This window comes from Ammodytes marinus (genome assembly GCF_949987685.1).
Source record: "Ammodytes marinus genome assembly, chromosome: 3".
NCBI classification, from domain to species: domain Eukaryota; kingdom Metazoa; phylum Chordata; class Actinopteri; order Uranoscopiformes; family Ammodytidae; genus Ammodytes; species Ammodytes marinus.
The window spans coordinates 26,314,519-26,327,971 of NC_137232.1; the positions used below are offsets into that span (position 1 = coordinate 26,314,519).

At 39.5% G+C, this 13,453-nt stretch overlaps 1 protein-coding gene across 2 annotated transcripts; it reads left to right on the forward strand.

The window, feature by feature from the left end:
- Window positions 1-3,447: 3,447 nt before the first annotated feature.
- On the forward strand, window positions 3,448-12,740 carry yif1b (Yip1 interacting factor homolog B). 2 transcript variants are annotated; one of them, XM_080024941.1, is made up of 8 exons: window positions 3,448-3,582; window positions 5,194-5,293; window positions 6,220-6,349; window positions 6,563-6,667; window positions 7,021-7,157; window positions 7,863-8,018; window positions 8,660-8,753; window positions 11,184-12,740. In XM_080024941.1, exons 1-8 carry the CDS (start codon window positions 3,546-3,548, stop codon window positions 11,337-11,339), a joined length of 915 nt encoding a protein of 304 aa, XP_079881067.1. In that variant the 5' UTR covers window positions 3,448-3,545; the 3' UTR covers window positions 11,340-12,740. The 2 variants fall into 2 exon arrangements, with proteins under 2 accessions (XP_079881067.1, XP_079881066.1); XM_080024940.1 differs by having other exon boundaries at window positions 3,459-3,591.
- The last annotated feature ends 713 nt before the right edge of the window (window positions 12,741-13,453 follow it).

Consider the following 13,453-nt stretch of genomic DNA (forward strand, 5'->3'; position numbering starts at 1 on the left):
CTACCTCCATCGTTATATGTTTTTGTTGTCTGTTTGTGGTTCTTTAGTGTGTATTTAAACTTTTTATTGTGATACTGATAACTGTATGCACTTTTAAGGAGCTGCTCTCTGAATTTCTTTGTACTGTGTAAAACGACAATTAAAGCTTTCTATTCTATTCTATTCTAATTTGCTACCTGACCAAAAACCCCATCCAACTGATCTGCTTTCAGATTCCCTTATCCTAAAAGAATCTACCTAAATGTACATCTTTAAGGGAATATTTCACAAACAAACTAAATAAAACAATAAAACAAACTAAACAATATTGATTGATCTGAATCCTTAAGCATTTCCCTTTAAGTATGTCAAAGTGTCTCTATACCGTACACACTGTAACAACATTAAATACAGCAACAAAGAGAGTAAAAAAGTCTAGAATGAGTTTGCAGTTGTTGGGCCTAGTGTAAAATATCTAAGCTGTTATCTTGTGTGTGATAACAGGTTGAGTAGCTTATGATCACAAGAAGACAAAGCGTGTGTTCTCATTATATAATGTTCTCATGATAATATTAACTTCCCCTCAAATTTTCATTGCCAACACATAATCATTTAGGATTAAACAATGACCAAATATGGGTGTCGCCAAAATGAAGAATCCTTAATTCACCACCAATACCTGACTGTGTGTGTGTGTGTGTGTGTGTGTGTGTGTGTGTGTGTGTGTGTGTGTGTGTGTGTGTGTGTTTGCGTGCGAGTGTTTGTGAGCATGCGTGTTTGCGAGTCTGTGTGTGTGTGTGTGTGTGTGTGTGTGTGTGTGTGTGTGCAGGCTTATAGACACGTGCGGCATATTTATGTTCAAAATAATTATTATTTAAAAAATCAGTTGGTGCGGCGTATATTCAGGTGCGCTCAATAGTCCGGCAATTACGGTATGTGTAATCCATAGTGTGAAGCTTTAACTGGATCTTTGAAAATTTATAAATACCATCTGTAAATGCAACAACCAGGCATGTCCGTTGCATTCATCGTGGTATATAGTTTTGCTGCAGTATATAGCCTACAAGTATATCTACAATTAGCCAGGTTGTAATTTACGATTGGCATTACATTTTTTACGTGTTTTTGAAAGATGAGGTTGAAGCTGAGGATAAAACCAAGATATTTGTCAAGTAAGACTTACTTAGATGATTACTCTGGATGCTTAATCTCATGTTTACGCTGCGCATTGTCTCATTTTTCTGTAGTGGACTTTCCCACAGCAGCTAATCCCTTTGTTGTGATACTTTGTGAAATTCCAACATTTCCATTCAGTTTTGTTAGGCACAAATTCAAATTGTGAATGAAAACAGGTGGACGGAAACGACTTGTCAGTCTGTACCTATTTCATTTCATTGTGTTTAAAGTGCATTTTCCTGTTGGTACAAATGGCCTCAAAAAATGATTTAAGTCTAACACAAAAAATCCCACACAAAGGCAGCGTTGCTCAGATACAGCCAAGAACACATGTACAGGTCATTTTTTGCTTGTCTGTGCTTGAGATGACCTTGTCTGAGTTCCTGTATTTTTTTTTGTCTAAAGACAGATTCACCCCAAGCCAGTTATGCATCTCCAAAGTCGCAATCCACTAAGCTGTTAACTATAGACTTCTATTGTACTCTCTCTGTGGCCTTTGTAACAATTACTACCACGTGAGAAAACCCCATAAAATAGTCGCTTTTTCATCTCTGGCCTTTCAGAAATGACTGTACATACATGTGTCCTACATGTGAGAATGATGTAGGTATGTGCATGTGCAGCAGGGCAGCTTTAGAGCAATGTGGGGCTCTTTTGTGCAGTCCATTTGAGGAGAGATGCACATTTTCCCTCAGGGCCAGTAAGTCCAGCTGTCAGCACAGAGAGTGACACACAACGTAATTTTAACAGAAAAGAACAGAAAAAAACAGGAGGAAAATTGTGAATGGATAGAGAGAAAAGTAATTGACAGTGTTGGATTTATTTTTATTTTTATTTTTACACATATATTGATTAAACCAATAAGCACCATAACCGCAGTTTATAAGTTGGTGTGTTATACAGTATTGTAGAGGAGGATTGTCTGTACAAGATGAATTTGTCTGCAGTGTTTCTCCTCTTATTTGGTTCACTTCTTTACACTCTGACTTTCCGTCTTCCTAAAACAGGTCTTTGGCAAGAAAAAAAAACACGTTGCTGGTATAATAATTGATGCATCAATAATAACAACAAGAGGCATTCAAATGAAGTGAGTATTTTTACTTTTAATACTTTCCATGCATTAGGTTTGGTAACAATTAGTCTATGTAGCCTACTGAAATATAATTTCAAAATAAGTCTCCTACTTTTATGTGTAATTTATAAGCAGTAGGCACATTTTTAATGTTGAAAGTAAGGGTTGAGCTAATTCAACTGCTTCATAATGTTGATTTAAAGGTCAAAACACAACATTATAGACACACAACATTATTTTACAAAACAAAACCTTTTTACATATAACCTACTGATATGTTGCGTTTTTTGAAAATTTTGTGAAATGCAGTGGTGTAAAGTAGCTACTTAAAGGCACACTATGCAACGTTTTCATGAAAATACAAAGTATTTACTAGTCGGGGAGTAATAGTATCCAACAAGACCACGCAGCAAGGATTCAATGTAGTTCAACAAACACCATGATGATGGACGCAGCCACCTCGTCCACTGGCAAGTTTGGCGAATGGTGCTCACGCATCTATTATGTCTGGAATGGCATCTGAGGAATATGAGGGAGACGAGGGGTAAAAGGAGGGAGAGAGAAGAGTAGAGGGGGAAGTTAAATTAATAGTTTACATTTACAGTATATAAAAGTCAATTGAATTATAGTTTCAATTGTATTAAACATTTTAATACCTGACACATACTTTTGATATGGAAGGAGGCTACATTTAATTAAGGCTATTGTAAGACTTTTACTCAAGTGATTTTCTTATGGGTGACTAACTTTTACCAGTCATTCTCACGTAAGATAAATATTGTTTCAGTTGAAATTGTAATCCGCAGTGTTTGAAATGCACTAGTCTGAAATCCATTCTGTTTTGAATGTGTGGTTTACAGTTGTGCCACTAGTGTTTTAGCATTTGAACAAAGAGCTAGAAATCCACAGTGTTGTGCAGGCTGTGGTTAAGCCATGAGATAAGTGTGTAGAGTTTTGAAAATTGTGTTTAAGCAATGAAAAACGAGCTACAGTTTGGGCCACATGAACCGCTGCTGTGCATAGTGTTGTTAGAGTTTTGCACTTGTCGTTCCAGTTGTGCCCACTGTGGTTTAGCAATCGAAAAAAACTGTAAACCTTGGTATCCTCATGAGAAGCCATGGCAGCCTACACCTTCGTGCAGTAGGTGGCGGTATTCACCTTTCTTATTGGTTTGTAACCCGTCATTGAAACTACAATACCAGAAGAAGACAAGCGTTTACTTCCTTTCCTAGTGAAGCATTGCTAACTAGCTAGCAGCAACTGTATCAGTGGAGTTTGTTCACTACCTGGCTCACCTGCCACCAACAAGTTAGTCCAAATGGATTATACTGCGAGTCAAAGTGGCTTCAGACAGCGTAAGTTACGTACGTGATGTTATCGATCAAACTTGTCAATTGTATCATACTGGCTGCGCGAGCACATTTTGTACTTGCTAGCTTTCTTGAAAAATACTGGACGTCGCTGTTTTCTGCCGGTTGATGCTAACAACTCACGTCCCAACAGCTCGTGAAAACACAAACCAGGTTTGTGTAGCCGTTAGCTTTCATGTAAATTATTTACAAACACATACTAAGTAGGCTAAGTTACCAATGCGTATTAGCTCTTTCACCTGACGCTGCATAGGCGATGCTGGTTAAAGTGTACTCAACCCTCTGTCAAGGTTTCTGTGTAGTGACTCCGGGGTGAGTTTTTGTTTTACAGGCTGTTTATTTAATTTATTTATTTGACAGGGACAGTGCATATTAATAAACATTTCTGTAAATATGCCAGATTTAGCCAGAAGGCTAGTTTCCATCTGCAGTCCTTGGCCAGATGTAACAATAGGCTCCCTAAAAAGCAAATAACAGAAAGAGTTAAAAAAATAACATTTAAAAGCAACAGATAAAACATTAATTATAACCACAAGTATTCAGTAGTTCAAGCATTAAAATACATCGTTGAACTGTACTGCCATATAAAGTAATCGTGAGTGTGGTTTGACATATTGAATTCAGTTTATGCAGATCCAAAGTCTGAAATGCATCAGATTCAATCATCTAAAATAAAATGAAATAAAACTCAAGGTACTTGGTATAGGCAATAGTCTATTTATTGTTTTAATGTAAAAAATATGTCTCGCATACACAACGTCACACACCATAGCATTTTCTGATATATTTTTTCATTTCATTTAACCTTTATTTATACCCGAGAGATCAATTCAGGGGTGACCCTCTTTTGCAATGATGTCGAATCAATGTCAATATGGTCACGTTGAGACGTTTAACATTATTTGGCTTTTTGGTTGTGTATTTTGACTACTTTAAAAATCTTTTTACTTTTGCCTGGACCAAATAAGTCATATTTTATGCAAAATTGCGCCTAGCCCAAAGTATCTATTTTCTCTAGAGTGGTATAAGCTATTACCCATCATATTTTCTTCAGGCATCACAGAGAGAGGCTAACAAAACTGTAAATGCCTCTTCAGGATGATGTAATCTGCCCTTGTGATAAGTGTGTCAAAGTTAATAGTGCTTCAGGGATTGGAGTCCAAAATAGCTCTTTCTTTTGGACACAGAGCATTCACACTGGAATTGTGTGTTTTTACAGTTGCACACATAATTTGTCAATTAATTTTTGTACAATAGGTCTTTTAAACTGATGGGCATGTTGAAAGTACACAATATTTAATTAACTTAAGCTGCTACAGATATGCACTTTGAATGGGAATACTCTCTGTCACCAACATTCATGTTAGTCCAATAAAGATAAGGTGTCCCTACTCCCTAGTGATGCCAACACTGTTATGTTTCATTGTAGTTATTAACAAAAATCTGAGCTCCAGCAAGGCCACACATGCTTCAAATCTTAAAGCATTCATTTGTATTTGCTTAATTGACTAAATATAAATACCCCTCAAATAGTTTGGTTCAGATGTACTCCTTTGTTTGGTATCCCTCTCTAACAACTCCCTCTCTTTCATCCAGAGCCCGATATGCATCTGAGGAATAGTTCCGGGGAGGGTTCGGAAGGCAGCCAGCTGTTTGAGGATACAAGTGGAGCCACGCCTGTACAGAGAGGGAACAGGTGGGAGCCCAGAATATTAAACTGTTGACACTAGGGGTGTGAACGTTTACAAAAATGTCTAACCGTGTACACGACGGAATTTTTTTCGTGTACACGGTTAACCGTGACGTCATTGTCCTCGTGCGCCCGCCGTCCTGTAGGCGAGCGCACACACACACATACGCGTTCGCCTGTCATGTGCGCCGTCATTATCGTGCTTCATTAATTTCCTGATTAATATAGCCTATCGCTTTCTACATGTCCACGTTTATGCAGGTTGAACAGGTGTTATAAAGTTCGGGCTACTTACGCGCGTAGTTCACGTCAACCGGGTAACTTTAATCTTTAGGTTATCTTTCATCACTCTTCCGTGGCTGTGAGTCGAGCCCGAGAACGGCGCCTCCCCGTGTGTGTGTGCGTGTGTTTGCATTATACACACACGCCGAGGGACAGACAGATTGGGCAGACTAGCTTTTATCCTCCCCAAGTAGTTTATTAGTGATGTAAAATCAATAAATGCGTGTCTCCAGAACATATTTAAAAACTTTGAAAAAAAGAACATTTAAAATTTGAAGATTTTTTTTTTTTTAAACGGTTTTCGTTTATTGATTTTTCCTAAACGGTTATGATTTACTAAACGGTTACTCGTGTACACGTGTACACGTGCACACCCCTAGTTGACACAGCAGCTCAATGTAAAGCATGTCGATTCTATATCAACATATGCCCCTGCAGTTTAGAAAAGTTGTATTTTTGTGAAGGACACAAAGTCATCTTATTGCTTTTTTTATGAATGTGTCCTATGTTACATCAAGGAAATCCTGTCTTTTTCAAACAAACACGTCATGCCCTCCACATTACAATACAGACCTGTTAGGGAAGTAAATAAACACACCTATCCTTGTTTACCCGCAATTGATACATTTTTATTGTGTATTTGTCGGCAGGAACCAACAAGCCGGACCTCAAGCAGCAGGATATCCTGGCCAGTCCATTCTCTCGGACCCCATGTCAAACCTGGCCATGGCATATGGCAGTTCACTGGCGTCCCAGGGAAGGGAAATGATGGACAAGAATGTAAGATATTATATATATTCTTTGGGCTGATTCTGCTAACTAGAAATCTAGAAATTATGCAAAAAAGCTCCCTCACAATAGTCCCCAAAGCCCGGTGATGCATCAGGCCAAGAACAGAAAGGCCACTTTAAATGATTTCCCCCATATTGAAAGATGACACACCCCATCTCAAAATGACACAAGTGTGTATGTCTGTGTGCGTGAATGTCTCAGCTGGACAGGTTCATCCCAATTTCCAAACTGAAATACTACTTTGCCGTGGATACAGTGTACGTGGGGAAGAAGCTGGGCCTTCTGGTTTTTCCTTACATGCACAAGGTCAGTTTGGTTACCCTTCCTTAATGTCCGTTACTCGTATATATCTGCAACTTTGCAGAGTTAGAGGCAATCCTTTGCATGTGGAAATGGGTTCATATTTACTCTGAAGTCTACCTTACAGGCTCCAGGTTAAGACTTAAGACCAGCTTCTAGTTCTGCCTGAAGCTGTTGTAGTTCCTTTTTATTTAAACAGTAATCAAGACCTACATTGTTCTTTCTTTTTGTTTAGCCTACACATATCTTTATCATTGAATGTTTAAACAATAAATCAGATGTTTGAATACTTATTTGAGATTTTCCGTCTTGGTAATGATTTTGCAAGTGTTGGATCCTGTGTTTTGTGTGTGCTGTAGAACTGGGAGGTGAGCTACCAGCAGGACATTCCTGTGGCTCCGCGCTTTGATGTGAACGCCCCCGATCTTTACATCCCCGCCATGGGCTTCATCACATACGTCCTGGTGGCTGGACTGGCCCTCGGCACGCAGAACAAGTACACATACATCCATGTTTATTATTACCGTGATAGAGGCTTGGAAAAGGCCAGCTATTCAAATGAGTTATGATCATTCAAATGTTCACCTAAGAGGTTATTGTCTCAATAATCGGTAAACACAGGACTTGAATGTTATTCATTCTTTGTGCCAATAGATCCTGAGCACTTCCAGTGAGTATTTATGTGGGTGTTCTTCTCAGATAAGAGGGGACACATCAGCATTTGTATCTCTTGTTCACTGGAAGTTTCAGCCATTCACACCATGCACCTTCCCCAGAGGCGGCCAGCTATAGGGTGATCAACCCCAAACCCGTGTCCCTTAGCCAATCTGCCTTGAGATTCAACACGTTGTTGAGAGCAGGGATTCTTGAATGGGTTACACTTTTGGACCTTTCTGAGCCCAGCAAGGGTCAGCCAAGTCCATCGACTGCTCCTCTCAGCTGCTTCTGAGACTCATTTGATGATCTGCAGCATAGCCTGCCTATGTATTCCCAGCTACTGAAGTTTATCTCACTTTATACATCTAATGAGTGGATTGTGAAATGGTACTACAATTTGAATCATCATGAAACATCACTGCAGCTTGATAATAGAAAATAATGCGACCACCTCACACTGATGTCAATATTAGATACATGTGTTCTATCTACTATATATATACAGTATAGTAAGGTGACTGCATCATTTTGTCCAACCCTTCAGGTTTTCCCCGGAGCTTCTGGGAGTTCAGGCCAGCTCAGCGTTGGTGTGGCTGATCATGGAGGTCCTGGCTGTCCTGCTGTCTCTCTACCTTGTGACCGTTAACACCGACCTCACCACCATAGACCTGCTAGCCTTCTCTGGCTACAAATATGTCGGGTTTGTACAGCATCTGTCTTATATTAAGTCTTTATGTTTGTGGTGGAAATTCTTCTCCAGACTTCAGGCAGAAGGAGATTTCAGGAGACCGGTTTGACTTGTTTAGTAATAGTTAGTGACGCTCGATCAACGACAGCAGCACAAGTGTATTGCCATTCAATTGTGCCCGTCCCTTCCTGAGAGCAGTTATTTAACCTTGTGTTATCCCTAAAGGCACCAGGCTTGGGCGCCAAGCCTACCACTGTTTTGGGTCTGAACTCAACACAGTGAACCATTACAACCTTAGAGGCTATAGAGATGAGACTTTATCTATACAGCCGACCTCACTGGGTCTTGTACAAAGCTGAACTATTGTCTTTTTTATAATTGAGATTAGACTGACACATAAGACATTATTTTATTATTAACTATCCCAAAGACCATCACATCAGTTTCCTCACCAACTCACCTTCTGCTGCCTCCTTGCTAGTTTTCATTATTTTGTATTTTCATTTATAATGAAATGTTTTCCGTGGAACGATTCTAAGGACAATCTTGACTTGAATTCTATGTTGATTTTCTTAGTTTAACATCTCAAAGGGCCTGTGGATGTTTACCCTAACCTTTGACTGTGTGTTTGTGTCCTCTCTCTGTTTGTTTAGGATGATCATAGGAGTGGTTGCAGGGCTGTTGTTTGGGAAGCCAGCGTACTATCTCTCTTTACTGTGGTGCTGTGCTGCCATCTTTGTCTTTATGGTGAGTGGCACCTTCTACTAACAGTTGATTCTCTTAATCATTGATCAATCAAAATGTATTATTGCCCAAATCCACACAAAGAATGCCTCGAGGGTCTGCATAACAACATAACCATAGGTAGGTAAATGTGTGTGGGGAACTTGCAATCCTTTTTCCATTATTTCTTGCCACACACTGATAAATATCCAATGGCTTTAGCTAAAATAACATGGAATGATTGAGGGGAATGACAGCTAGTAGCAGACATAACACAATCTTGCCTCAGTACTTTGAGCTAATATGAAATTCCTGCTGGTTGCCAGCAACTTCTTCCAGACACAAAAGATATACCAGATGTTTACTGCACTAACTTAACAGTATAAGTTTCCTTGGCACTGCATATAGTTATTTACTCTATGTGCTGGAAAGAATGATTCCTTCCTGGCATCCTCGACAAATTTAAAGTGAGTGTCAACAGTATGTACAGTATCTCACAAAAGTGAGTACACCCCTCACATTTCTTCACATTTTTCTTTATATCTTTCCATGGGACAACACTGAATAAATGACACTTTGATACAATGTAAAGTAGTCAGTGTACAGCTTGTATAACAGTGTAAATTTACTGTCCCCTCAAAATAACTCGACACACAGCCATTAATGTCTAAACTGCTGGCAACAAAAGTGAGTACACCCCTTAGAAAAAATTTACAAATTGGGCCCAAAGTGTAAATATTTTGTGTGACCACCATTATTTTCCAGCACTGCCTTAACCCTCTTGGGCATGTAGTTCACTAGAGCGTCACAGGTTGCAACTGGAACCCTCTTCCACCCATTTATGACAGCATCACAGAGCTGGTGGATATTAAAGACCTTGCGCTCCTCCACCTTCCGTTTGAGGATGCCCCAAAGATGCTCAATAGGGTTTAGGTCTGGAGACAGGCTTGGCCAGGCCATAACCTTTACCCTCAGCTTTTTTAGCAAGCCACTGGTCGTCTTGGAGGTGTGTTTGGGGTCGTTATCATGTTGCAATACCACCCTGCGGCCCAGTTTACGAAGGTTGAGTGCACGTGGTCAGCGTCGTACACAGAGGTTGGCTTTGGAAAATAGACGTATGAGTGCTGCCAGCATTGCTGAAGGGCTTGAAGGGGTGGGGGGTCAACCTGTCAGTGCTCAGACCATACGCCGCACTCTGCATCATACTGGTCTGCATGGCTGTCATCCCAGAAGGAAGCCTATTCTAAAGATGATGCACAAGAAACCCCACAAAAAGTTTGCTGAAGACAAACAGACTACGGACATGGATTACTGCAACCATGTCCTGTGGTCTGATGAGACCAAAATACATTTATTTGGTTCAGATGGTGTTAAGAGTGTGGAGCGGCAACCAGGTGAGGAGTACAAAGACAAGTGTGTCTTGCCTAGAGTCAAGCATGGTGGTTGGAGTGTCATGGTCTGGGGCTGCATGAGTGCTGCCAGCACTGGGGATCTACAGTTCATTGAATTCTAACATGTACTGTGACATACTGAAGCAGAGCATGATCCCCTCCCTTCATAAACTGGGCCGCAGGGCAGTACTGCAACATGATAACGACCCCAAACACCCCTCCAAACGACCACTGGCTTGCTAAAGAAGCTGAGGGTAAAGGTTATGGACTGGCCAAGCATGTCACCAGTCTTAAACCCTATTGAGCATCTTTGGGGCATCCTCAAACGGGAGATGGAGGAGCGCAAGGACTCTAATATCCACCAGCTCCTTGATGTCGTCATGAATGGGTGGAAGAGGGTTCCAGTTGCAACCTGTGAAGCTCTAGTGAACTACATGCCCAAGAGGGTTAAGGCAGTGCTAGAAAATAATGATGGCAAAACAAAATATTGACACTTTGGGCCCAATTTGGAAATTTTTTCTTAGGGGTGTACTCACTTTTGTTGCCAACAGTTTAGACATTAATGGCTGTGTGTCGAGTTATTTTGAGGGGACAGTAAATTTACACTGTTATACAAGCTGTACACTGACTACTTGACATTGTATCAAAGTGTCATTTATTCAGTGTTGTCGCATGGAAAGATATAATGAAATATTTGAAGAAATGTTAGGGGTGTACTCACTTTTGTGAGATACTGTATGTATACTTCTCAGCTCTGGCACATGTCCTAATGGGGCCTCATAGACCTCAATGAAACTTTGCTTTGCCTTCAGATATGTTAATTTTTTATGGCTTTTTGTTCTATCTTCCTCGTATGGAAAATATAAGAAATGTCCCAAGGTGGAAAAATGTGACGATCCATAAAAAATTCAGCCTATGCACATATGTTGTCCTCTCCCATGTAACATCTACAAAGCAAATGAAACATTAACATGACAACAGTCATGTGGATGATTTAGTTTGACACATATGCATGTTTGTTTAATAGTTAATCGAAGAATATCTTTAACGGCTCTCCCCTCAGATCCGCACTCTGCGTCTGAAGCTGTTATCGGAGGCGGCGGCGGAGGGGCAGCTGGTTCGAGGAGCCAGGAACCAGCTAAGAATGTACCTCACCATGTCAATAGCAGCAGCACAACCCATCTTCATGTACTGGCTCACCTATCACCTCATAAGATAAAACCTGGAACGCACACACATTGTGTAGAAAGTGAACTCTGCTGTCCGAAAGCCATCTCAACCCCATGAAAAAACACTCGAACAAACGCACACGTATATACGTCAAAGAAGCTGGACTTGGATGAAACACGCAATGGCCGCAGTCGTCTGGACGACATCCCATCACTACCTAGACATAAATACAGAACTGCACTTCCACAAGACTCAATCCATGTGTGCATGGAGCAAAACAACACATGCTACAAGACGATAAAGAGAAGAATGGAGGAATCACTGCCCTTTCTCTCACAGCACAGCCCCCTTGTCATAACGAATGCCTTTTTTTGTTTCGTCTTGTCTTTTTTATGTAATGTCTTCAAATAATTTGTAGCAAGAACAAATTGGCTTTAAGTTGTTTTTCTATACTATGTCCTTAATTATGTTTTTTAGTAATATTTAAGCATGTATGTTTGTGTATAGAGAAAGTATTTTTGCAGATGTTTTGCTGTCTGTAATCTTCATATGTGATTTTTCTGAGCCGACAGACGAGAGAAGCACACTAACCCGTCCATTCAATGAAAAAGAAAAAGCTCAAATTCAGGTTCAAAAGAGATCAACTGGCTCCGATTCGATGTTTGACTGGAGATCTTAATGTTGGTTTCATGGCTGAGAAAGTAGCCGTCAACACTGGACGTGGAAGGAGGATTATCCAACTGGTGTGTTAGTGTGGATGTATTTCCACCTGCATTTTTATCCGTGTAATCTTTTTGTATGGGCTTTTGCTGCCTGACAACTCTGGACTACAAACTGTAAGCCACATTAAGGGTGTAGACCTCACAATGTTGAGTTGACTTTGATATCCTTTTAAAAAACAACTAAATTATTAATTGCTTTTCATATTTAAAGTAAGATGGAATAAAGGAAGGGATGAGATGGTTTGATCTGTGAAAATTGTTCTAGTCTCCTTGAGATACTTGAAATGTTTTAATATCAAATGCTTTTTTTGTGCGTTAATGTGCTCGTACATCATCTAATGTCACTATGAAATATGCTGTTTTGCTTTTTCTTCATGTAGCCAAGGTTAACTCAAACCAGAGTATGATTCATATTCATGTAAAATTAATTCAGGAAACTATTCAAAATTCAGGAATTTAGCATTTTCTGCCAATGAAACGTATTATTGATGAATTCTGAAACGCTTATATCAGTCAACTGAGGTGCCAATAAAAAATGTTTCTGAATATCTTGAAAAGTGCTGATTTGAATATGGGTCCTGATTTGCAGCATCTCATTAGAAATGACCAATTCAATGTAGCAAACATCTTTGTTTTTGTTTTTTTGTTGATCATCTAAGTAGGCTGAAAGCATACAGCCTATTAAATCAAGCCACTGAAATGATATGACTGATGTGAAAAATAAAGAATTCTTACTGATAGAGTTGCTGAAGTGCTTTATTTTTTATGTTCTGGATACTCATTGTTATACATGTGATTATTTTTTTAAATATGAAACTTTGTCTGATATGACTGATAATCGATCACTTATGGAGGGGAAGGCGGTATGAATCATTGCCAACTATGAATTCCACTTTATAATTCAATAATTTTAGCTTATTGATGTGGATATAAGGTCTGCTGTAAAACTACAAAATCATGAAAAGTATTTTGTAAAAGTGAATGCCATTTTGGTGCTCACATATATACGGAGGGCAGAGGCAGAGTTTCCATTACAATTGCCTTGGGCCCCAAGCTACCAAGGGACATATACAACATATTTAATGGTTAAGATATTTTTTTATTTATTCATTTGTTTTTTGTTATGTTGCTTTTCTTTAAGTGTATTTAAATCCATATGCTAAGACTCAGTGCCCCCCGTCGGTCCCCACTACATTAGACTATTCCATAATTTACTATATCTATAAGAATAATTTAGCAGGAGATAGTCGGAAAGAAAAGATTTATTGGCAGCATACAGAAAAATTAATGGAAAAAGAGTTTTCCCTGATTCTGACATTGTAATTGGGGAAGAGAAAAATCTGACTCGCATTAAGAAACATCATTTCAGAAAGTTGGAACGAGAATGAAAAGAGGGGTTTACTTATTTCCTTATTTGGGAATCTCTAGACATGCTGTGGAC